The sequence below is a fragment of the Hyperolius riggenbachi genome, chromosome 1 (genome assembly GCF_040937935.1).
Source record: "Hyperolius riggenbachi isolate aHypRig1 chromosome 1, aHypRig1.pri, whole genome shotgun sequence".
NCBI lineage: Eukaryota > Metazoa > Chordata > Amphibia > Anura > Hyperoliidae > Hyperolius > Hyperolius riggenbachi.
In genome coordinates this window covers 469142817-469166558 of record NC_090646.1, presented here as the reverse complement: position 1 = coordinate 469166558, position 23742 = coordinate 469142817, and the positions used below count along the sequence as shown (strand labels likewise).

The 23742-nt window shown below is 45.6% G+C and overlaps 1 protein-coding gene across 12 annotated transcripts in view; it reads right to left on the bottom strand.

Moving 5' to 3' along the window:
* The window catches only part of NF2 (NF2, moesin-ezrin-radixin like (MERLIN) tumor suppressor), a 167128-nt gene that overhangs the window by 141467 nt on the left and 1919 nt on the right, over window positions 1–23742 (bottom strand). For 7 of the 12 annotated variants that reach the window (XR_011022086.1, XM_068240359.1, XM_068240302.1 and 4 more), the window contains exons 1-2: window positions 11198–11334; window positions 6077–6385 (exon numbers count right to left, since the gene is read on the bottom strand). Coding sequence is in view for 11 of the 12 variants with exons in the window: in XM_068240359.1 (XP_068096460.1) it covers window positions 6077–6190 (114 nt within the window). In the remaining variant the exon portion in view is untranslated. Of the gene's footprint in view, window positions 1–6076; window positions 6386–10921; window positions 11147–11176; window positions 11341–23742 lie in introns of those variants that run through there. The other 5 variants (XM_068240328.1, XM_068240311.1, XM_068240318.1 and 2 more) reach the window with 5 other exon arrangements.

Genomic DNA, 23742 nt, shown 5'->3' with positions numbered 1-23742 from the left:
AATATACAGTAGCTTTCCATGTACAGTACATTTACAAATATTCTTACAAAAGATTTAACACATTAGAAAATAATAAAAAGGATTACTTGTAGAGCATCAGCATCCTACAGAAGAATCCTGCAATGCACTAAATATATGCCACCAATGTATATCCATTATAGCAATGCAAAGTCATATACTGCTTTTCCCATGGATTATAACCTGCCTTGAAAGATCACTATAAGCCGCTTTGTCTGCCCCTGAAGTAAAAGCATCTTGCTCGGAGTCTGCATGACCTGCTGGCAGGTGTTCCTATACCTCTTGCTGTGCTAGCAAGATTTTTTCAAAAGCAGAGCTCTATTGTTCCTCAAGGCAACTATCGCATTATCTTCCGACCTGCCAGTCAAATAAGGTCTCTCCAAAAACCTTTATGGCAAAGTCACAGCCACTTTCCAGAACAGAGTGCCAACTTAGGACACAGTCTGATAACTTTAAAAAAACTTTAATTAGGTAAAAATGTAAAAGCTACACTAATTTATGCCAATTAAATGATGCATGGAATCCTTCATAAAAAAAAAAAAAAAAAAAAAAACAGCACTCCAGTAAAAATACACAGGGCTGGAGTCGGTACAAAAATCCTCCCACTCCGACTCCACAGGTTAGTATTCCACCGACTCAGACTCCCCCTCCTCTAATTTGTATATTGCAATCTTGTCGATTGAAAGTATTCCTATCCTATCAAACCCCTGTGTCGCTGCATCCAGCGTTTGTCCCTGTGTCCCTGTTATTTGCCTATTGCGCATGTGTGCAGTAACGGACATGGACAGCTGGACGGGACCAGGGAGCAAGGCGGGCGGGAGAGTGCATGCGCACTGGTGGCAGTGGCAAAAAAAAAAAAAAAAAAAGACCTAGAGCCCATTTTTAAATGGGCTTGGGCCTACTAGTGTAACATAAAATGCATCTCTTAACTGCCAACGCTTAGGAATTTTAAAAGACAACTGAACTGAGAGGGATATGGAGGTGCGTCAGTCGCCAGCCTGCAACGGTCATATTGTTGACTTGACTGAGCTACTTGAACCTTCCAATGAAGAGGGAAGGGAGCAGCATAAAAACAACAGTAAACTGAAAGTCTGGCCCAGCTGCATGTCCTATGAACAGGGGAGGGAAGGGAAAGCATGATGCATCTTCTGCTTGTGGGAGTAAAGCAATCACGTGAAACGGTTCAGCCTGAGTAATTGCCACTCAAATTATGTCTGGCACAGAAGAGGATATCTATATGAACTGTTGAAAAAGTATGTGTAGGGCATTCAACATGAGATTACCTTGGGTTTACATAAAATCTAGAGAATCACTAGTTGGCCATGCTACTGCTAGTCATGAAATTGGCTAATTTGTCGGACAATCAACTGGCTGATAAACATGATCGGTTGGAAACAATCGATCGGGCATACTAACGGGAAGGGAACATGTACCCAATCCGATCCGAATTGGGTAGGGTACCTATTCACTTCCAGTTAGTGGACCTCATCGATGGTCTCAGAGAGATCACACTTATCAGATTGGGTGGCCAATCGTTCAGGAAACTGGACCATTAGAGGACAAATTTTAGATGCATACATATGCACCATCACAGTCATTCATAACGATCACAGAGGTCTGGCTTCCGTCCGTAGCCTCCCCTCCTAAAGGAAGAGGTCATAGGTGATTCTCTAGGACCAATCAGAGAAGCGCCTCGGACCTCTTCTGCCAGGTGGAGGGGCTACGGGCGGAAGCCAGACATATGGACACCTGGTAAGTATAAATAACTAAATTTGTAGTCACCCCCAACCCCCCCCCCCCCCAAAAGAAACAAAAAAAATTGCTGCAAAAATCCCTTTTCAAAGCAATTTTGCAGCGCTACTATAAACAGCATTGAGCGACTCAAAAATGCTGCATGTCCTGCAATTATGATTAACCCTAGTCACAATCGCACTAGTGGGTTCCCCACCACTCGCATTGGCAAAGCATTTTTGGGAATTGTCGGCAATCCCAAAACGCTATCTAAAACAACCTAGTGGGACCAAGCCCTTAATGTCTTTTATGTTTTTTCTTTATCCAACTTTTGGCAATGCTACACAGATTCCAGTACTGAGGATGAAAATACACAGATGTCACTGTGCTAATATCTTCTTGACCCCAGATGTCTCTATTCAACCTTCTGTTTGTTTCTAATAAAGGTGTCAATTAGGAACAAACAGAATCCATCTGTAACCTCTCAAAGAAAATGAAGGTGTGAAGGGCAGACATCTCTAGCCACCAAACTGCCAAAACTACTCAAACAGTAACATCAATTTACTAAGTGGAAACTCTAAGCAAACACAGCAGCACACATCCTCACAATGATGCAAAAGTGAATCTACCAGAGATCTGAGTAAGGAGGTCAAAAACTATATAATCCTTTCCAGTTTTACCAAATTTATGTACAATAAGGGTAAACAAACTAAATACACGGAAAACATTATTTGGGTACTGTAAACTAACATAAATGTGGTAAGATGGACAAAACTGTGCAATCAAGATTTTATTATCACTAGCTTTATGCTGTCAACTCTATAAGAGCTGGAACCCACAAGGGCGATTTTCAGAGCATTTTTTTAGGAGCGTTTGAAAACGCTAGCGTTTTGTAAAAATGCTCAGCTACTGTTAATGGATGGGGCAACTTCAACTGGAGCGATTGCGATTCAGAAAATCGCAAGCGCAGGACATGCAGCATTTTGGGAGCATTAGCGCTTCAATGTAAAGTATATCATCGCTGGCGTAATCGCTCAGCAAAACCTGCACGGAGCGATTTTGCTAGAGTTTTCAAGTTATTGCACACTGTAACAAAATTATTATTAATTGAAAGGACCAATCAGACTTTAAAATGCTAATGGCTACACAACCGCTGGCAAATTGATACACTTTTTAAAATCGCTCCCTAAAACGCTCATTAAACCGCTTACAAACTGTTCATACAAAATGCTAGCGACTGTGTTTTGCAGTGGGTTCCAGGCCTAACAGAAGGCATACATCTGGCTGCCACCAACACCAATACAAAGTAGCAGCAGAATTTAGTTTTGGCAGCTAAATAACCTTAAAGGGAACCTAAACTGATATGGATGTTTCATTTAAACAATACCAGTTGCCTGGCAGTCCTGCTGATCTATTTGACTTCAGTAGTGGCTGAATCACACACCTGGAACAAGCATGTAGCTAATCCAGTCTGACTTCAGTCAGAGCACCTGTCTGCATGATTGTTGAGGGACTGTGGCTAAAAGTATAAGGGCCCGTTTCCACTTGTGCGGTGCAATTGCCGCGGTAAAAATTCGCATGCGTATGCGAATTTCGCATGCGAGTGTATGCGAATTTTTGTGCAAATTCGCACGAAGATTCGCATGAATGACGCTGTATGCGAATTTAACCATGGCAGTGCCGGTGTGCATGTCCATTGAATTCCATGCGAACTCGCATGGAAATTCGCATACCAAAGCCGCAGGCGATTTCCCTATTAAATACATTAGCGGCGATTCGCATGCATTCCACACGCAGGCGAATTCTGAGGGCTCTGCCGTGCAGAAAAATCCTGCATAGAAAAACGCTCAGGAAAACTGACAAGTAAAAACAGGCCCATCCACTTGTATTGGCTGTGCGAATCTGCATGCAGGAAACGCATGCAGATTCGCGATAGTGGAAACGGGCCCTCAGAGACACAGGATCAGCAGGAGAGTCAGGCAAGTGGTATTATTTTAAAAGGACAAATCCATATCCTTCTCAGTTTAGGTTCCCTTTAACCATAGTGATTTAGAAAGCTTAAGAACAAAGAAAAAGAATAGAATAAAAAAAGCCCAAAAAGAACCACATTCACACAGCTGCAGCCTAACCAACACTGACTGTTCTGATCAGTTCTCAACATTCAGGAGAATGTAGCTCTAACATAGTACCCTCCTATTCCGTCCATATTTTGTAGTATTTCTGTGGGCAGTTCCTGCTATAGTTAGTTTATATAGAGGAAGTATCTTATTGATAGCCTGAACCCAGGACTGAAGTGTTGGTGTGGTTTGATTGTTCCACACTTATATACAAACAAACAAAAAACAACACAGCATAAAGCATATAACATATATGAAAAAGATAACTCACTATGCCTTTCACTGAAGACAACAGAGAAAACATGGCATTTGCATTTTCTCAATAGAAAGTATGCTTAAAGTAAATAATAAACAGGGTTTTTTTTTAATCTACTACTGCAAATGCAAAAATACAATCTAGGAATCAGGATTAATAATTACAAATAGATCTGAAACAGAACTGACAGTTACCAGCTCAGCATCATCAGATTTCCCAGTCCTGTAGATAAGAGAACATAACCTGCTTCCAGAAGTTGTTACAGGTCCAGCCTGAAACCTATACTAACAACAAGCAGGCTATCATGGGGGGTGTGGGATTTGGAGGCGGGGCAGGAAGCACTGAATAGGTGTGCCTCATTGGCAAAAATTCTAAGCAGCAGTTGAACAAACTTGAGCAGCATTTAAAGAGAGTCTGAAGCGAGAATAAATCTCGCTTCAGACCTCATAAATAGCAGGGGCACGTGTGCCCCTGCTAAAACGCCGCTATAGCGCGGCTTAACGGGGGTCCCTTCACCCCCAAATCCCCCTCGATACACCCGGGGAGCGCTTCCTGGTTGGGGCAGGGCTAACCGCCGCAACCCTGCCCCACGCGCGTCTGTCAGCGCGTATCTCCGCCTCTCCCCCGCCCCTCTCAGTCTTCCTTCACTGAGAGGGGCGGGGGAGAGGCGGCGATGCGCCGCTGACAGACGCGACTGGAGGCAGGGCTGCAGCCGTTAGCCCTGCCTCCAGGAAGGGAAATTCTGCAACCTTTTTACGACACACTTTTGCGGGGGGTGGGTTGGGGGTGAAGGGACCCCCGTTTAGCCGCGGGATAGCGCCCCTGCTATTTATGAGCTCTGAAGCGAGATTTATTCTCGCTTCAGAGTCTCTTTAAGAGACAACTGCTCCCCAACTACAATACTTTTTGTATGCTCATACGCATTGAACATGATGGACCCATAGGTAGGTCCTCAGGTAATCATTTTCTCAGCGGTAATGAGACTTAAGGTGCGTACACACGCACTACGGCCGCCAACGACGGGTCCGTCAGACCCTCCCGCTGGGCGGACTTTCAGGCGATAGTAGCGCGCTGTCGGCGGACTGATAAGGCTGTTTCTGAGCGATCCGCTCAGCGGATCGTTCAGAAACAGCCTTATCAGTCTGCCGACAGTGCGTACACACGCGCTACTGTCGCCTGAAAGTCTGTCCAGGGGGAGGGTCTGACGGACTCGTCGTTGGTGGCCATAGTGCGTGTGTATGCACCTTTATGCTCAACATGAAGAGTGCTGGGACTGTTCAACCATCCGTGAGGAAGAGGCCTTAAAGAAGACAAAACCATTATAGATGCATTTCTCACCATGGGTAATTTCACAAATATATGTTTTAACAGCACTTTTTGTTAAAAAATAATTTAGTGCTGCACTCAGTGTGGTACATATAAAATATTTACTGGCAATATGTCATACTAACTTATTAAAAATAATAATCTATTCTAATTATTATTATTTATTAGATTTGTATAGCGCCAACATATTACGCAGCACTGTACAATAAATAGGATTACAGACAATGATAACTGGGGTGACAGAACAATACAGGTAACAAATCATATATACAACAATACAGGTAATAGCAATAAGATACACAACACAATGCAGATAGTAGTACAATGCCAGATCATAAACTGGAGTGGTAGTGGTAAAAATTACCAGTTCCAAATTCTGGGTAAAGTGCACACAGTCAAGTAAGATACACAAGGGGAGAGGGCCCTGCCAAAGACTTACAATCTAGAGGGAGGGGTTGGTGACACGAAGGAGGGGGTGCAACAAGAAGTTGAGGAGGAGAGCAAGAAAAACAAAAGATACTATACAGCATTATTCTTTATAACAAAAACTAATAACTGGATCTACATCTTTTAAATAGCACAGCATTTTTATTAACGAATAATGAAAGAAATACATAATAAACATTACCTCACAGTTGAACTCCATTTCTGCATCCATAGTAATGATCCTGACAGTGAATGTTTTGGGCTGTTTCCTCTTCAGTGAAGAGAAACTCATTCTTGAAGCAATGGCACCAGCCATATTTTCACTCAGTTTGTGACGTTGTATCCAAAGTTAAATTCCACAAATAGCTGTTTGCAGGTGTAAGAAAGGAGCCTCTGCATCCATACTTGTTATTGATGTACACATTCTGAAACAGCGCAGTGCCTGAGACCTTCACTCCCATTCTTCTTGGTGAAACATGGTATTTGCTTGTGCAGTGTCAGTTCTGGGAACCTGGAATACATGGAAGTACGGTATATGAAAACATAGAACAATACAAGAAAGGCAAGTGTGGCATGAAACTGCTTGAACTCACACAATGCAATTTCCTGTCCGATCAACTAGTAATTTGACAGACAGGAAGTTGCATCGTGTGTACATGTCCAGACTGTTCTCGATAGATAATGGTTTCGTTTTTCCTGTGAAAACTTCATTATCGAACAGAAGCAGATTGGACATGATGGAAATAATCGTCCGATTCCCGTCGATCGGACAGGAAATAGCATCATGTGTACCCAGCATAACAGAAACAATGGACAGCACCACATCTTTCAATACTGACAGTGCCATAATGCTCCACAAATATCAGTGCTTTTTGATTGTTTGTCTGCCTTTATTCCATTTGACAACAGTTATGCTGTGTACATACTATGCAATTTTAATTTAAGATGCAATTTCCAGTCTAGAACATGATTGGGTTGTAGAAAAAAAAAATATATATATACAGTCTACTGACTGCCAGCAACCGATCCCAGCTGAAAATCTATCTTTTTCTCGATCGGAAGCAGATGCTGAAAAATATTGATTGAAATACTGGCTATAGTTATATTCTGTGTGCACGTCCTTTCAATTCATGTCCATGTGGAAATATGGTAGTACATCTGATAGGAATTTGGTAGGAAAAAAAATTAAAAAAAAAAATCACGTGTGTATGCATTGCTATCTTTCAATCGATCAATATCTGATATGAATATCGACCTGATCACTAACTCGAATTAGATCTGAAGTGAAAATTGCGCGATGTCTACCCAGCTTTAGGACCTGTTCCCACTGTATGTGCGCCAATCCACTTTTTGGATCACACTAGATCAGGGAATTGCAATGACATGTTTTCTCCTAGAAAGCCCATATTTATGTTCTCCCAAATTCAATGCAGTTAGCAAACGCACTGCCTTCTGCATTATTTGTGCAACTGCATTTCTGTTCCATTTACTGTAAGTGAATGAAGGTCAGAAAAACACTAAAAACTAACATGAAACCCACCACTTTGATCCACTATTCTCAGGCTGCCATCCAGGGCATCTATTCTATAAAGTTTCACTCTTCCATTGGAATTCTCTTACAAATCTTGTCTGCCATGCTCTGGGCCTTGAAATCTTCAAATGCACCCCAACAGACAAACGCATAATCTGTGATTATAGTCGTCGTCGTCCCCTCCCCCCTCCTTCCAGATATAGCCACATCTACACCAGCTGCCTCATCCACTGACCCCTTCATTACCTTACCTACTGTTTCCACCTACTTGCCATTAAAGGGGCACTATGGCGAAACATTTTAAAATTTAAAATATGTGCAAACATATACAAATAAGAACAATTTTTCCAGAGTAAAATGAGCCATAAATTACTTTTCTCCTATGTTGCTGTTGCTTACAGTAGGTAGTAGAAATCTGACAGAAGTGACAGGTTTTGGACTAGTCCATCTCTTCATAGGGGATTCTCAGGGATTTATTTTCAAAAGCACTTAGTGAATGGCAGTTGATCTGTCCAACTGCCAAACAACAGTGTAGCCTAACAGCGAAGCTGGCCAGCATCATTATTTAAATCCTTTTTATGGAATATCTTTATAAAGAATAAAAGCCCTGTGGAGAATCCCCTATGAAGAGATTGACTAGTCCAAAACCTGTCACTTCTGTCAGATTTCTACTATCTACTGTAAGGGCTGGTGCACACCAAAAACCGCAAGCAGATCCGCAAAACGCTAGCAGATTTTGAAACGCTTTTTTTAATTTTTCTATGGCGTTTTGCTAGCGTTTTGCGGATTGCTGCTGCGGTTTTCAGTATAGTAGATTTCATATATTGTTACAGTAAAGCTGTTACTGAACAGCTTCTGTAACAAAAACGCCTGCAAAACCGCTCTGAACAGGCGTTTTTCAGAGCGGTTTGCGTTTTTCCTATACTTAACATTGAGGCAGAAACGCATCCGAAATCCAAAAAATGCCTCACCCAGGCATTTTTCGTTTCTGCAAAACGCCTGCCGCTCTGGTGTGCACCACCCCATTGAGATACATTGACCAAGCAGATCCGCAGCCGCAAGCGGATCTGAAAACGCCCAAAAAGCCGCTCGGTGTGCACCAGCCCTAAGTGACCGCAACATAGGAGAAAAGTCATTTATGGCTCATTTTACTCAGGAAAAAACGCACTTCTTATTTCTTTGTTTGCACATATTTTAATTTTTACGATTTTTCGTCATAATGCCCCTTTAAGGGGTAAACACACCTGGTGTTCTCATCTTTCTCTGTGGCACTAATTCCAACTCATAAACACGTATGCAGGATGTTCTTATACCATGCATGAACTTGTATGTATTTTGTAACTGTGTTGCTGGATGCTAAAATTTTACTTCTGTGAACTATGTATCTTCGCACACAACTACTGTCTGCATTATAAACTATACAGCTCCATGGAGGAAGATGGCAATGCAATGACATAACACATCCTGAGACCACCAACATGGGCTACTTTCAACGTGTTGTATTGCGGTGCAACGAAATTGCCACATTGTAATGCGGCTTGCCGTACTGTAACGCAACACCTATGAAGTTCACAGAGCAATGGGGCATTGTGGTATAACAGCATCCCAATGCACTGTGTTACCACAAAATCACAGTTTACAATGAAGCATATTTTCCATTGACTGTTTGCTTCACTGTATGAGATGCAACACGTAGAAAGTGTGCAGAGCCACTTTCCTGTTGCCTTCTGTTCCTGCTGTTACAGGGAAAACAATGAAATGCCAACTGTAAACCTAGCCTAAAGGCTGGAACACACACTCTGTTCAAACTCTGTACAGATACGTTCGTATAAGATGGAAGTGCACCATGAGAAACAAACTCTTGTTAAATATGTTTAAAAGGTACCCAATGCTAGAAAGGTGGACTGTGGGAGGATCAAGGAAACCACTGCACTAAAGTGTTAGGGCCCATTTCCACTATCGCGAATTCGCATGCGTTTTTCGCATGCAAATTCGCATAGCAATACAAGTGAATGGGACTGTTTCCACTTGTCAGGATTCCTTTGCGTTTTTCTGTGCAGAAAAAATTCGCATGGCAGAGCCATCAGAATTCGCATATCGCATACCGCTATGCGAATCGCATACAATGTATTTAATAGAAAATTCGCATGAGGTTTGGGTATGCGAATTTTCATGCGAATTCGCATGAAAATTCGCATAGAAACAATGGAAAAGCACACCAGCACTGCCATGGTTAAATTCGCATACACCGTCATCCATGCGAATTTCATGCGAATTCGGATGAAAATTCGCATAGACCCGCGATTCGCACCGCACAAGTGGAAATGCAGCCTTACACTCCACAAAATATGAAATGCGTGCTCATGTGACATGCCTGAGACCAAACATTTCATATTTCCACAGAAAACTGGGCTCTTGCAGCTTTGTGTAAGCAAGCAGGCTCTCCTTCCTCATATACTGATCATTTCTTCAACAACTATTTACTGGGCCTTTAAAGTGAACCAGAGACGAAGCACCCTCATGTATTTTACCATATATATCAGTGGGAACATTAGAGAAACCATCTACCCTGCTCTCTGCTTCATCCTTCACTGCTCAGCCTGCTGTTATTAGCCCTGATAAAATCCCTGACTGAGCATTCAGTCTGCCTTTGCTCAGGAATCATTAAAGCTGAGTCTGTCTTCTCTGATGTCTTTTAAAGCCCAATCCCGCCCCTTCTGGCTCTGCTTTCCTGTTCTCTATACTGCAGCATTACAGAAAGCTGTGATGAGATGGGAGGAGCTGCTATTGTAAGGGTATATCGAAAAACTTTTTTCCATCTATATTTGTTAGTCATAAGAGGTTTTTAGAAATGGGGATTTCATTTTGCACACAGCCCACTAAATAATATGCTTTTTTGATGAACTGTGTTTTGCATGGAGTTTTACTAAAAAAAAAAAAAAACACAAAAGCGGAACACCTGAGTGTCGAAAATACCAGGTATAGTATTTATTTTGTAAAATCTATTGAGGGATGTTTATTTTGTGCCAAAGCGTTCATCTCTGGTTTCTTTTAAAGCAAACCTGAAGTGAAAATATTTTTCATAATTTTACAAAGACCGTTACCATCTCAACTCATCATAAGGGTGACAAAAGTTGCATGTGTGGGCAGTGTGATGGCACAGTGAAGCACACTACCCCCTCTCATTGATGGCTCCCTAATTCAGATTAAAGCCAGTGCACTAGCTGCACAAAGTTGGTATGTTCTCCCTGTGTCTGTATTAAGCTGGTCACCCCGGTTTCCTACCACATTCCAAAAACATGGTCTGTCCCCTAAGTTGGCACTAGACAACAATGAACTATGGTGGTGATGCCTACCAGCATCCGAAGTGCAAATAAAATTACTTCTGAGCAGACAGCATCTCACTCTATACACAGTGACTCTCTGCAGACTTAACCACAATCTAATTAGTCAGAGAGTTTTGTGTTTACTCATAACATCAGTGTGCAGATCCAGGCAATAATCACAGCCACTCACACAGACTAGATGCAGCAATCCATGCAGAGACTTGCAGCTTCAATAATAGTACTGTAGTCCAGAATACTATAAACCGTAAACAGGACTGCTTGAGCGATGCCCTTAGAGGGGACCCCATTCATCCTTGCACAGGTCACATACAGTGGTCGCACACACGCTGGTGTAAATCAGGGCTTAAAGGTTCATCATTTATATTTATATGCACAACAAAAGAAATCCAGGCACGCCGAGCCCTCAGCCTCCCCGCAGTATAACCTGGCCGCCAGCCGCACTCACAGCGCCCGATACTCCCCGCTGCACCTTCACATTCCACAGGGGGGGAACTTCTGCTCGCCACAGCCTCCGTAACGGTGTTTACCGGAAGTTGCGGAGACCCACTAAGGTAGATGGAGTAGCTAGTGAGGGTCCTGGAAGTGACGCCAGTGGGAAGACAGGAAGTGGGCGGGGGCTGCTGCTGAGAGCCGACGGAGAGTCTGGAACTCTGGATTCGGGAAAAAGATTGATGAGGGATGAGACTGTGTGTAGTTATTACACACAGCGTTCATGATTAGTTGAAGTCTTTGTGGAGGACGGTCACACGTACTGTTCCGGGGGTTTAGCACGAGGCGTCCGATAATCCAGCACATGGAACAAGCAGTAAACTGTTCTTGCTCTATTAGTAGTCTGAAAGGCGAAATCAAGCACTGAGTTTACGAATGCCTCTTTCATGTTCCCTGCAGTATCTTGGTGATATTACTATAGGTATAAAAGTATGATGTATTATATCTATTAAATGTCGGCTGTGTCATTCTGTCAGGCTGCAGAAGCTAATTTAAACCTCTATTCTCCTGTGTTAAACAGTTTAGAAGGAAGCCCAAAAGCCATTAGTGAAGATAAAAATCTCAGTTACCTTTGATGTGTGCTTATCAGCAAGGCTGTTAAAACCCAAGAGGACGCAAGCCGCATACTATACTGCAAAGCATTCTGGGGCCCTCCCCTCGGCTGCTAATGAGACTTTACAGCAGCTTGTAATCAGTCCAGTGCGTAGCACTGATAAATCTCCGGGCAGAGTACACTGCAGGAGTCAGCTATTGTTCCTAGCCACATGGCTCATTAACCACTTGAGGACCCACCCTTTACCCCCCCTTAAGGACCAGCGCTGTATTATGTGATCTGTGCTGGGTGGGCTCTGCAGCCCCTAGCACAGATCAGGGTGCACGCAGAGCGATCAGATCGCCCCCCTTTTTTCCCCCCTATGGGGATGATGTGCAGGGGGGGTCTGATCGCGTCTGCGTGCAGGCATGTTGCGGGGGGGGCACCTCAAAGCCCCCCTCCGTGGCGACATTCTCCCCCTCCCTCTCCTACCTCCCTTCCCCGGAGATCCGGGCTGCACAGGACGCTATCCGTCCTGTGCAGCCAGTGACAGGACGTCCCCTGTCAGATGGCGGCGATCCCCGGCCGCTGATTGGCCGGGGATCGCCGATCTGCCTTACGGCGCTGCTGCGCAGCAGCGCCGTACAATGTAAACAAAGCGGATTATTTCCGCTTGTGTTTACATTTAGCCTGCGAGCCGCCATCGGCGGCCCGCAGGCTATTCACGGAGCCCCCCGCCGTGATTTGACAGGAAGCAGCCGCTCGCGCGAGCGGCTGCTTCCTGATTAATCAGCCTGCAGCTGGCGACGCAGTACTGCAGCTGCCACTTTGCCGACGCACGGTATAAGCGTGCGGTCGGCAAGTGGTTAATATTCACTGCACACTGTGTTGTTCAAGTACGAGCTTATCTGTGATCAGGAAGCAGGCAGGACATGACGACACATTTGACAGAAAAACATGGAGCCTGCCATCAGCTGTCAGGAGCATCTATCTCTGCATATACTATATACAAATTCTGTGAAATCCAAACGTGGACAGTGAAATGCATATGTAATGTAAGTACAGCCAATCTTTAGCTACTGATATATGTGTTTATTTTCTCTGAGACCTTATACCTAACAGCTCCTCTTTAATAGCTCTTATGGAATCAGCAGGTGATCTACTGGTCACATATCAATTTCTTTGGATAGTTCATCAGTCAAAATTGTAATTAGGCACTGCTGAATTTTTGTACGGTTTTGGCCTCACTTGTGCCAGATGAGTTCTTGGCCCATATGCAATTGCAATTCACTTTTTCACCTGAGTTTTCTCCGTGGTGATATTTTCATAATTTGTCATGAAGTGCCTTTTAAAGCTAAAGGGAACCCGTTTAAAAAAAAAAAAAAGTCAGATACTCACCTAAGGAGAGGGAGGCTCTGGGTCCCACATAGAGCATTCCCTCTCCTCTCCCGGTGCCCGCTGTTGTCCTGGCTCCCCTGTAGCGGTATTCGACCGTTTCAGTCAAATACCGCTGTCTCCCGGCCGAAGGGAGGCTTCGGAAATGCTTCGGGAGCTTGAGTGCGCCCGAAGACGGGCCGCTTTACACTACGCACGCGCCCTCTATGACGCACTCGCCTGTCTTCGGGAGGACTCGGCTCCCGAAGACTTCCGAAGTCCCCGCGGTTGCGGATGCGAACGGGGGAGACAGCGCAGCACGGAGGACACCAGGAGAGGAGAGGGAAGGCTCATTAGGACCGAGCCTTCCCTCTCCTTAGGTGAGTGTCTGCCTTTTTTTTTTTTTAAATCTGGGGTTACATTAGCTTTAAGCCATCAGCGAGCAAGAAAATACTCAGAATAATTTTGATAGTACTTTTTCACCGACTTTTTGGTACTTTTTAAATTGTAAAATGCTGAAAAGTTAGTTTAAAGAGAAGATGAAAATTATCTCCTAGGGAAAATTTAATTGCATATGGGCCCTTGTCAGTCATTTTCAGGGACTGGAGGAAGGTGTGGGAAGCCTCTATAGCAGCCTTTCTCAAACTTTTTATCCTGGAGGAACCCTGCAAATACTTTTTGGATCTGAAGGAACCCCTGCAAGTAATTTTTGGATCTCAAGGAACCGCTGAATTTAATTTGCAGGTGGCATGGTCTTTAACCTCCTTAGCGGTAATCACAAGTTCAGCTCGGGGTGGAAAAAACATGCCAGGAGTGGTACCCCCGAGCTGAACTCGTGGTAGCCGACAAGAGATTACTGCAGAGTATAGCGTGCAGCAGGAATTTTAACTCACCTCCTGGGAGATCCTGATGCCAGCCTCCATTCTTCTTCCTCTCCTCTGAGGCTCTGCTTCCCCCTGGTGAGATCACGTCTGTCGCCATGACAGCCAGCAATCTCATTATAAGGTTACAACGCCACCCGCAGAATGGAGGGAAAACTGCAGCTCTGGATCCCAGGGAGGTGAGTGAATGCTGAGCTGCTGCAGATCTCCCTAACAGCATGATTTTTTCCAGGTTTTAGAATCTAAAACAGGCATGGGCAAACTCGGCCCTCCAGCTGTTACGGAACTACAAGTCTCACAATGCATTTGCCTTTATGAGTCATGACTATGGCTGTCAGACTCCTGCAATGCATTGTGGGACTTGTGGTTCCTTAACCTCCCTGGCGGTAAGCCCGTGCTGAGCACGGGCTATGCCGCGCAGGGGGATTTCTCAGGCCCTGCTGGGCCGATTTGTACACTTTTTGTTTTGCAACACGCAGCTAGCACTTTGCTAGCTGCGTGTGCAGTCTGATCGCCGCCGCTCCGCACCGATTAGGTGCCTCCGCTCGCCGCGCCGGCCCCCCCCCCCCAGACCCCGTGCGCTGCCTGGCCAATCAGTGCCAGGCAGCGCTAAGGGGTAGGCCGGGACTCCCAATGACGTCACGACGTCGGTGACGTCATGCCGCCCGTCGCCATGGCGACGGGGGAAGCCCTCCAGGAGATCCCGTTCTTTGAACGGGATCTCCTGATCTCCGATCGCCGGCGGCGATCGGAGGGGCTGGGGGGATGCCGCTGAGCTGCGGCTATCATGTAGCGAGACTTTGTCTCGCTACATGAAAAGAAAAAAAAAAAATTTAAAAAAAGAGTTTGCTGCCCCCTGGCGGATTTTTTGCAAACCGCCAGGAGGGTTAACAGCTGGAGGGCCAAGTTTCCCCATGCTTGATCTAAAAGTATGCAAAAAAATTGCACCGCTTTTAGACCCTAAAATCCGGAAAGAATCATAACGCCAAGGGGGTTAAAAGCTGGTGTGGCCATTTATGTCCTATTATACCGTGCCCTTCATTATAATGGCCCTTTATTCTAATGCTTTGTTCATTACTATTCTGACTACCAATTATAGTGTGCCCCATATTATAGTGTGCTCCTTATCATACTTCCCTTAAAGGGAACCAGAGAGGTTGGGGGGCTTCTATACATACCTGGGGCTTCCTCCAGCCCCATACGCACGGATCGCTCCCACGCCGCCGTCCTCTGCTGCCTGGATCCGCCGGTACCGGGTCCCGTCATTGCCGCCAGTCGGCCGGCAGACGCAGCCAAATGTCCGCATCACACGGGGCTCCCTCCATACACATATGCATGAGGCTGCCTACGGCGCAGCCTCATGCGTACGAGTATGGAGGGAGCCCCTGTGATGCGGACAATTGTCCGCGTCTGCTGGAAGTGACGGGACCCGGTACCGCCGATCCAGGAAGCGGAGGATGGCGGTGTGGGAGCGATCCAGGCTTATGGGGCTGGAAGAACCCCTAGGTATGTATAAAATCTTGTTCTATTTTTTCATGCCGTTCCTCTCTGGTTCCCTTTAACATCCACGATGGGGAAAAATGCCAAGGAACCCCTGCAAAGTACCCAGGGAACCCTGGTTGAGAAACCCTGCTCTATAGGAACTAGTTGGAAGATCTTGCTCAAAAGTGGAAATGACGGATTGGTCCGCTTGCGAGCTCCTCCATAGATACCAGGAGAATACACCATCGCCTAGTTGGGTGATGGCTTTGAAACAAACATAAATTCTTATCTTTACTAAGATAGTCTCACTACATGCCTTACTCAGCTGAGCTGATTTCATTCTGCCTTCATAGTTACAGTGGTTTGCAAAAGTATTCGGCCCCCTTGAAGTTTTTCACATTTTGTTATATTACTGCCACAAACATGAATCAATTTTATTGGAATTCCACGTGAAAGATCAATACAAAGTGGTGTACACGTGAGAAGTGGAACGAAAATCATACATGATTCCAAACATGTTTTACAAATAAATAACTGCAAAGTGGGGTGTGTGTAATTATTCAACCCCATTTGGTCTGAGTGCAGTCAGTTGCCCATAGACATTGCCTGATGAGTGCTAATGGCTAAATAGAGTGCACCTGTGTGTAATCTAATGTCATTACAAATACAGCTGCTTTGTTTCGGCATCAGAGGTTGTTTAAGAGAATACTGGGAGCAACAACACCATGAAGTCCAAAGAACACACCAGACATGTCAGGGATAAAGTTATTGAGAAATGTAAAGCAGGCTTAGGCTACAAAAAGACTTCCAAAGCCTTGAACATCCCGCAGAGCACTGTTCAAGCAGTCATTCAGAAGTGGAAGGAGTATGGCACAACTGTAAACCTACCAAGACAAGGCCGTCCACCTAAACTTACAGGCCGAACAAGGAGAGCGCTGATCAGAAATGCAATCAAGAGGCCCATGATGACTCTGGACGAGCTGCAGAGATCTACAGCTCAGGTGGGGGAATCTGTCCATTGGACAACTATTAGTCATGCACTGCACAAAGTTGGCCTTTATGTAAGAGTGGCAAGAAGAAAGCCATTGTTAACAGAAAAGCATAAGAAGTCCCGTTTGCCACAAGCCATGTGGGGGACACAGCAAACGTGTAAGAAGGTGCTCTGGTCAGATGAGACCAAAATTGAATTCTTTGGCCAAAATGCTATGTGTGGCGGAAAACTAACACTGCACATCACTCTGAACACACCATCCCCACTGTCAAATATGGTGGTGGCAGCTCTGAGGTGCTTCTCTTCAGCAGGGACATGGAAGCTGGTCAGAGTTGATGGGAGGATGGATGGAGCTAGATACAGTGCAATCTTGGAAGAAAACCTCTTGGAGTCTGCAAAAGACTTGAGACTGGGGCGGAGGTTCATCTTCCAGCAGGATAACGACCCTAAACATAAAGCCAGGGCAACAATGGAATGGTTTAAAACAAAACATATCCATTTGTTAGAATGGCCCAGTCAAAGTCCAGATCTCGAGAATCTGTGGCTAGATCTGAAAACTGCTGTTCACAAACGCTGTCCATCTAATCTGACTGAGCTGGAGGTGTTTTGCAAAGAAGAATGGACAAGGATTTCAGTCTCTAGATGTGCAAAGCTGGTAGAGACATAACCTAAAAGAGTGGCAGCTGTAATTGCAGCAAAAGGTGGTTTCACAAAGTATTGACTCAGGGGGCTGAATAATTACGCACACCCCACTTTGCAGTTATTTATTATTATTTTTAAATGTTTGGAATCATGTATGATTTTTGTTCCATTTCTCACGTGTAGACCACTTTGTATTGGTCTTTCATGTGGAATTCCAATAAAATTGATTCATGTTTGTGGCAGTAATTCACCTTCATCTGCCTGCGGAAAAGAGGCCTGATAGTCTATTTTTTGGAAATATTTGTTTACATATGGTTCCATCTAGTGGTAAAATGATAGTACTGGATAAAGAATCTACTCCAGTGAGCCACTACATTTATCCACTGAACATCGGCGTACACGAAATAGAGGCGCTATGAAAAAAGGGTGCAGGATACAGCCGAATTCCTTATTTTTCAATAATAAGTGGTGCTGCTTATTTGTGAGGGTTGGGAAAGCTGCACACATGGCATTATCTAGTTTTGGTGTGTATATTGCCTGTTTTTTCCTCACTCTCTATGCCTTTTTGTATTTTGTATTGAATTTGATAGTATCTTTATTATGAGCGATCAGCCGATCACTCAGCAAATTCCTTGTTATTTTTGTTTGTTTTTTCATTTTTTTCTCTTTTTGGCTTGGTCTATCTTTTCCTGCCATTTTGGACTCCAGTGGGTGTACTGGATCCTTTGCGTACGTTTTTACACGTTAACAGTTTGTATGCGTATTCGTAAGCGTTATTTTCACGTACAAAATATTTCCGCGTACAAAAAGTCTTTTTGCGTCTATGCGTTATTTTTAGGCGTTTTTACTTCCGATTGGCGGTGGGTGACTTACTAAAAGACGAGCACTTGTATCATGCTCTTTTTTTGGCGAACTAGGTGCGCCGGGGCTGTGGCGCGCTTTGTGGGCAGTGGCGGTGTTAGGGAGACTTTTCTGGGATCTCCTGTTGAGTGGATGTTGGCTTGCTGAGCAGATGGAGCCGGGATTTGAACCTGGTCTACTGTGTCAGAGACGGAGCCTTTAACCATTACACTATCCAGTCACCTACAGCCTTCATTGGCTGGGAGTTGTTTTTTTTGGCCAAGCCTACTCTCCTTTACCAGTGATTACCTCCCCTAAGTGATGTCATTGGTGATGTCAGAGGGAGTTCTATTTTTATCTTTCCCCATCAGGTCCTCCTTACTACAGGAACCTGCTGATTGGTCGCTCTTTTTAGTTAGTATGCCTGATTGGTCAGTTTGTATCTGACCAGGGGTATATAAAGTGGTGTGTCTATCTAGCATGTCATTATGAGCTTGCAGCTTGACAAAGACGCATTCAAAACAGCGGGCTGTAGCTGCGTCTAAGCCCATTTTTTTGGCATGTGATTTTAATTACGTGTTTGAATAAAGAGCTATTTTTTCAAGAGTTGTGCTGCTGATCTTGGTTTCTACAATAATAAGTATAAAAATATTGGTTTATGAATACATTTCATTGTGAATGATCACTTTGTTTAAAATTCATTTTTCAAATTAATTTTTAACGATTATTATTATTATTCCAGAGACACAGTTTATGTTTAATCGTGTTTCCGTCTGACATTTAACAGAAACTATCAATAACATTTTACCGTAAATATACATGTAAAGTATAAATTAACCATTTCAGCCCGCGGTGATTTTTTACCTTATGCATCGGAGCAATTTTCACCTCCCATTCATTCGCTAATAACTTTATCACTACTTATCACAATTTATTGATCTATATCTTGTTTTTTCCACCACTAATTAGGCTTTCTGTGGGTGGTACATTTTGCTAAGAGCCACTTTACTGTAAATGCATATTTACAGGATTAATAAGAAATAAATGGAAAAAATTCATTATTTCTCAGTTTTCGGCCATTATAGCTTTAAAATAACCCATGCTACCATAATTAAAACCTATGTATTTTATTTGCCCGTATGTCTCGGTTATTATACCATTTACATTTTGTCCCTATCACAATGTATGGCACCAATATTTTATTTGGAAATAAAAGATGCATTGTTTCCGTTTTGCGCCCATCACTATTTACAAGCTTATAATTAAAAAAATGTTTGTAGTATACCCCCTTCAAATCCATATTTAAAAAGTTCAGACCCTTAGGTAACTATTTATGTCTTTTTTTTTTTTTTTTCCATTACAGATTTTATTTGGTGAATATTTTGGTGTGGAACATAAACAGTAAATTTTTAATGTTGTATGAGTAAATTGTAATGTAAAAAAAAGTGTAGATGTAGTTTTACTATTTGGCCACAAGATGGCCACCTTCATTTTTTGTTTCCCTCCTTGTACTTCTCGGTAAGCGGTAGTACAAGGGGGATGCGGAAATTCTTCCGGGCAGAAGAACTGAAGCCTCACGGGTGAGCGCTTTGGTTTTTCTGCGGGGAACAGGGATCAGTGATCGGGAACCATGTTTCCTTTCACTGATCCCAGGGCTACTGGGGGACACGGGGGGGGGGGGGGGGACACTGGGTGCGCCCGCAATCGCGCGCAGGAGCGGGGGAGCGAAGCAGAGCAGCCGCCCGGACGTGAGCTTCACGCCTGGGCGGCTGAAATGGTTAAACGGTACAAAACATTAGTTGTAATATTAATCATATTTTTTCATTTCAGAAAAAAGTACAACATAACACCTTTCCATCGATCGAACGGTATTTTAGTGTTATTGATTTAGGTGATAGAGTTAAAGTTTGCCTTATTACTACTAAACCAAACCCAACTCTCACACAGAACCCTCCCTCTACCTATCCCTAAACCTTAGCACGCCAGCTGCACCTGAGTCAGTGAAGCGAGTGTACCCTGCCAACCCCTCCTGCTGCCAGCTGTAGTGCCACGTCCCTGCTTCTTCTACCATTCCAGTTGAAGTGTGACAGCCAGAAATTAATCAGTGGCAGAGTTCATCTTGCAGAGGCGGGTTAATGGCTGTGATCATCAGACTCCTATAAGCTGCCCTGGTGGAAGGAGCCTCATTTTCCTGTGGGTGGTGATGAGAGGGGATACAGAGTAAAGGTACACTGGTGGTGATGAGGCTCTGCCTGGGGATGCTAATGATGAGCAGGAGATGCCCTAGCTCTGCTGGTTGTCTGGTTTTGTACTGATTACAGACCATCACCTGCCACCCTGTACCCAGAAAAACAGGCCAGCAGCATCACCTGCCACCCTGTGCCCAGAAACACAGGCTAGCAGCATCACCTGCCACCCAGTACTCAGAAACACAGTCCAGCAGCATCACCTGCCACCCAGTACCCAGAAACACAGGCCAGCAGCATCACCTGCCACCCAATACCCAGAAACACAGGCCAGCAGCTTTACCTGCCACCCAGTACTCAGAAACACAGGCTAGCAGCATCACCTGCCACCCAGTACTCAGAAACACAGTCCAGCAGCATCACCTGCCACCCAGTACCCAGAAACACAGGCCAGCAGCATCACCTGCCACCCAATACCCAGAAACACAGGCCAGCAGCATCACCTGCCACCCAGTACCCAGAAACACAGGCCAGCAGTATCACCTGCCACACAGTACCCAGAAACACAGGCCAGCAGCATTACCTGCCACCCAGTACCCAGAAACACAGACCAGCAGCATTACCTGCCACCCAGTACTCATAAACACAGACCAGCAGCATCACTTGCCACCCTGTACCAGGTTCCAACTATGCTCAGCCCAGGGTCCAGTTAGATTCTCAGCCCATGGTCCAGCTAGATGTCAGTCTAAGGTCCATAAAGTCGCTCAGCCCCGGGTCTAAGTAGTTGCTCAGCCCAGGGTCTAGGTAGTTGCTCAGCCCAGGGTCCAGCTAGATGCTCAGCACAGGGTCCAGCTAGATGCTCAGCCCAGGGTCCAGCTAGATGCTCAGCCCAGGGTCCAGCTAGATGCTCAGCCCAGGGTCCAGCTAGATGCTCAGCCCAGCGTCCAGCTAGATGCTCAGTCCAGCGTCCAGCTAGATGCTCAGCCCAGCGTCCAGCTAGATGCTCAGCCCAGGGTCCAGCTAGATGCTCAGCCCAGGGTCCAGCTAGATGCTTAGCCCAGGGTCCAGCTAGATGCTTAGCCCAGGGTCCAGCTAGATGCTTAACCCAGGGTCCAGCTAGATGCTTAGCCCAGGGTCCAGCTAGATGCTTAGCCCAGGGTCCAGCTAGATGCTTAGCCCAGGGTCCAGCTATATGCTTAGCCCAGGGTCCAGCTAGATGCTTAGCCCAGGGTCCAGCTAGATGCTTAGCCCAGGGTCCAGCTAGATGCTCAGCCCACGGTCCAGCTAGATGCTCAGCCCAGGGTCCAGCTAGATGCTCAGCCCAGGGTCCAGCTAGATGCTCAGCCCAGGGTCCAGCTAGATGCTCAGCCCAGGGTCCAGCTAGATGCTCAGCCCAGGGTCCAGCTAGATGCTCAGCCCAGGGTCCAGCTAGATGCTTAGCCCAGGGTCCAGCTAGATGCTTAGCCCAGGGTCCAGCTAGATGCTTAGCCCAGGGTCCAGCTAGATGCTTAGCCCAGGGTCCAGCTAGATGCTTAGCCCAGGGTCCAGCTAGATGCTTAGCCCAGGGTCCAGCTAGATGCTTAGCCCAGGGTCCAGCTAGATGCTTAGCCCAGGGTCCAGCTAGATGCTTAGCCCAGGGTCCAGCTAGATGCTTAGCCCAGGGTCCAGCTAGATGCTTAGCCCAGGGTCCAGCTAGATGCTTAGCCCAGGGTCCAGCTAGATACTCAGCCCAGGATTTAGCTAGGTGCTCAGCCCCGGGTCCAGCTAGATGCTTAGTCTAAGGTCCAGCAAGTTGCTTAGCCCAGGATCTAGGTAGATGCCAGCCCATGGTCCAGCTAGATGCTCAGCCCACGGTCCACCCAGTTGCTCAGCCCAGGCTCAAGCTAGATGCTAATCCCAGGCTCCAACTAGATGCTGATTGCGGTTAGCCACGCCTCCTGAGGAAACGAGCAGTCGCTCGTGAAACATGTCGGGGCTGTGAGTGGCATTACCGCTGCTTTGCCTGGCCCCCCGACCACTCCTCTACATTGGACCTGGTGCTATTGAAGCACAGCCCAGCCATCACCTCCCTTCTCTGCATTTCTGCCTTGAGAGGGAATCACTTGGACCACAGGGCTGTCTGCCTGAGGACACATAAACAACGGATTTGGTGAGCAGCTTATACTACTACATACCAGCAAACACTGGAACTGTTTACAATCAGCTCATGTCATGGAGCCTATTTGTGTATCTGTGCTCTAACTCATGGACGGAGCTTTGAGGCATTCATCTGCTGTGTGCACCAATTATATGTGTCACAGGACTGCTTGTCTATCCATGCTGCCGCTGCTTACTTACTATCCATGCTGCTTTGGACTACTTTGCTTCTGCATGTTCTATGGCTGTGCCTTCTGCTGAGCTAAAAGGACTGTCTTCTGCTCCCTGCTATATGGAGTCTTTATGTACCCAATAACGCTGTGCAATACTGCTTTGGGTGTTCTTTGCCTAACAAACTACCATTATGCTGTAATGGAGGCCTGAAAAAATTCTCTTATTGCCAAACTGAACAGGCATGTAAATGTACTTTTGCCATTGGAGCTGTGCCAATACTGCACAACATATTTTTGTGCTCAGAGCTTTCCGCAATATCTGGTCTGAGTGTATGTGATTGAGTGCTGGGGCTGCTGTACGAACTGTCGGGGTCAATTGGGGTGGTGGTTGGGATATGAGGACAGGCTTATTTTAGATGTTTTTTTGATACAATAAAGAATTATATATTTTTACAAACATACTTTTGTAGATTTTTTGTCTATTGGTATGTACCTTTCACCGCTTTTGTTCCTTCCTACTTTGTGGTTCCAACTAGATGCTTAGCCCAGGCACCAACTAGATGCTCAGCCCAGGCTCCAGCTAGATGCTCAGCCCAGGCTTCAGCTAGTTGCTCAGCCCAGGCTCCAGCTAGATGCTAAACCCAGGCTCCAACCAGATGCTAAGCCCAGGCTCCAACCAGATGCCAAGCCCAGGCTCCAACCAGATGCCAAGCCCAGGCTCCAACCAGATGCCAAGCCCAGGCTCCAACCAGATGCTAAGCCCAGGCTCCAACCAGATGCTCAGCCCAGGCTCCAACCAGATGCTCAGCCCAGGCTCCAACCAGATGCTCAGCCCAGGCTCCAACCAGATGCTCAGCCCAGGCTCCAACCAGATGCTCAGCCCAGGCTCCAACCAGATGCTCAGCCCAGGCTCCAACCAGATGCTCAGCCCAGGCTCCAACCAGATGCTCAGCCCAGGCTCCAACCAGATGCTCATCTTAGCCTACGGTTCACCCTGTTGCTCAGCCCAGGTTTAAGCTAGATGCTGAGCCCAGGCTCCAGCTAGATGCTGAGCCCAGGGTCCAGCTAGATGCTCAGCCCAGGCTCCAGCTATATCCTCAGCCCAGGTTCCAACTAGATGTTCAGCTCGGGGTACAACTAGATGCTCAGCCCACAGTCCAGCTAGTTGCTCAGCCCAGGGTCCAGTTAGATTCTCGGTGTAAGGTCCAGAAAGTTTCTCAGCCTAGGGTTAAGGTAGACACTCAGCCCATAGTCCAGCTAGATG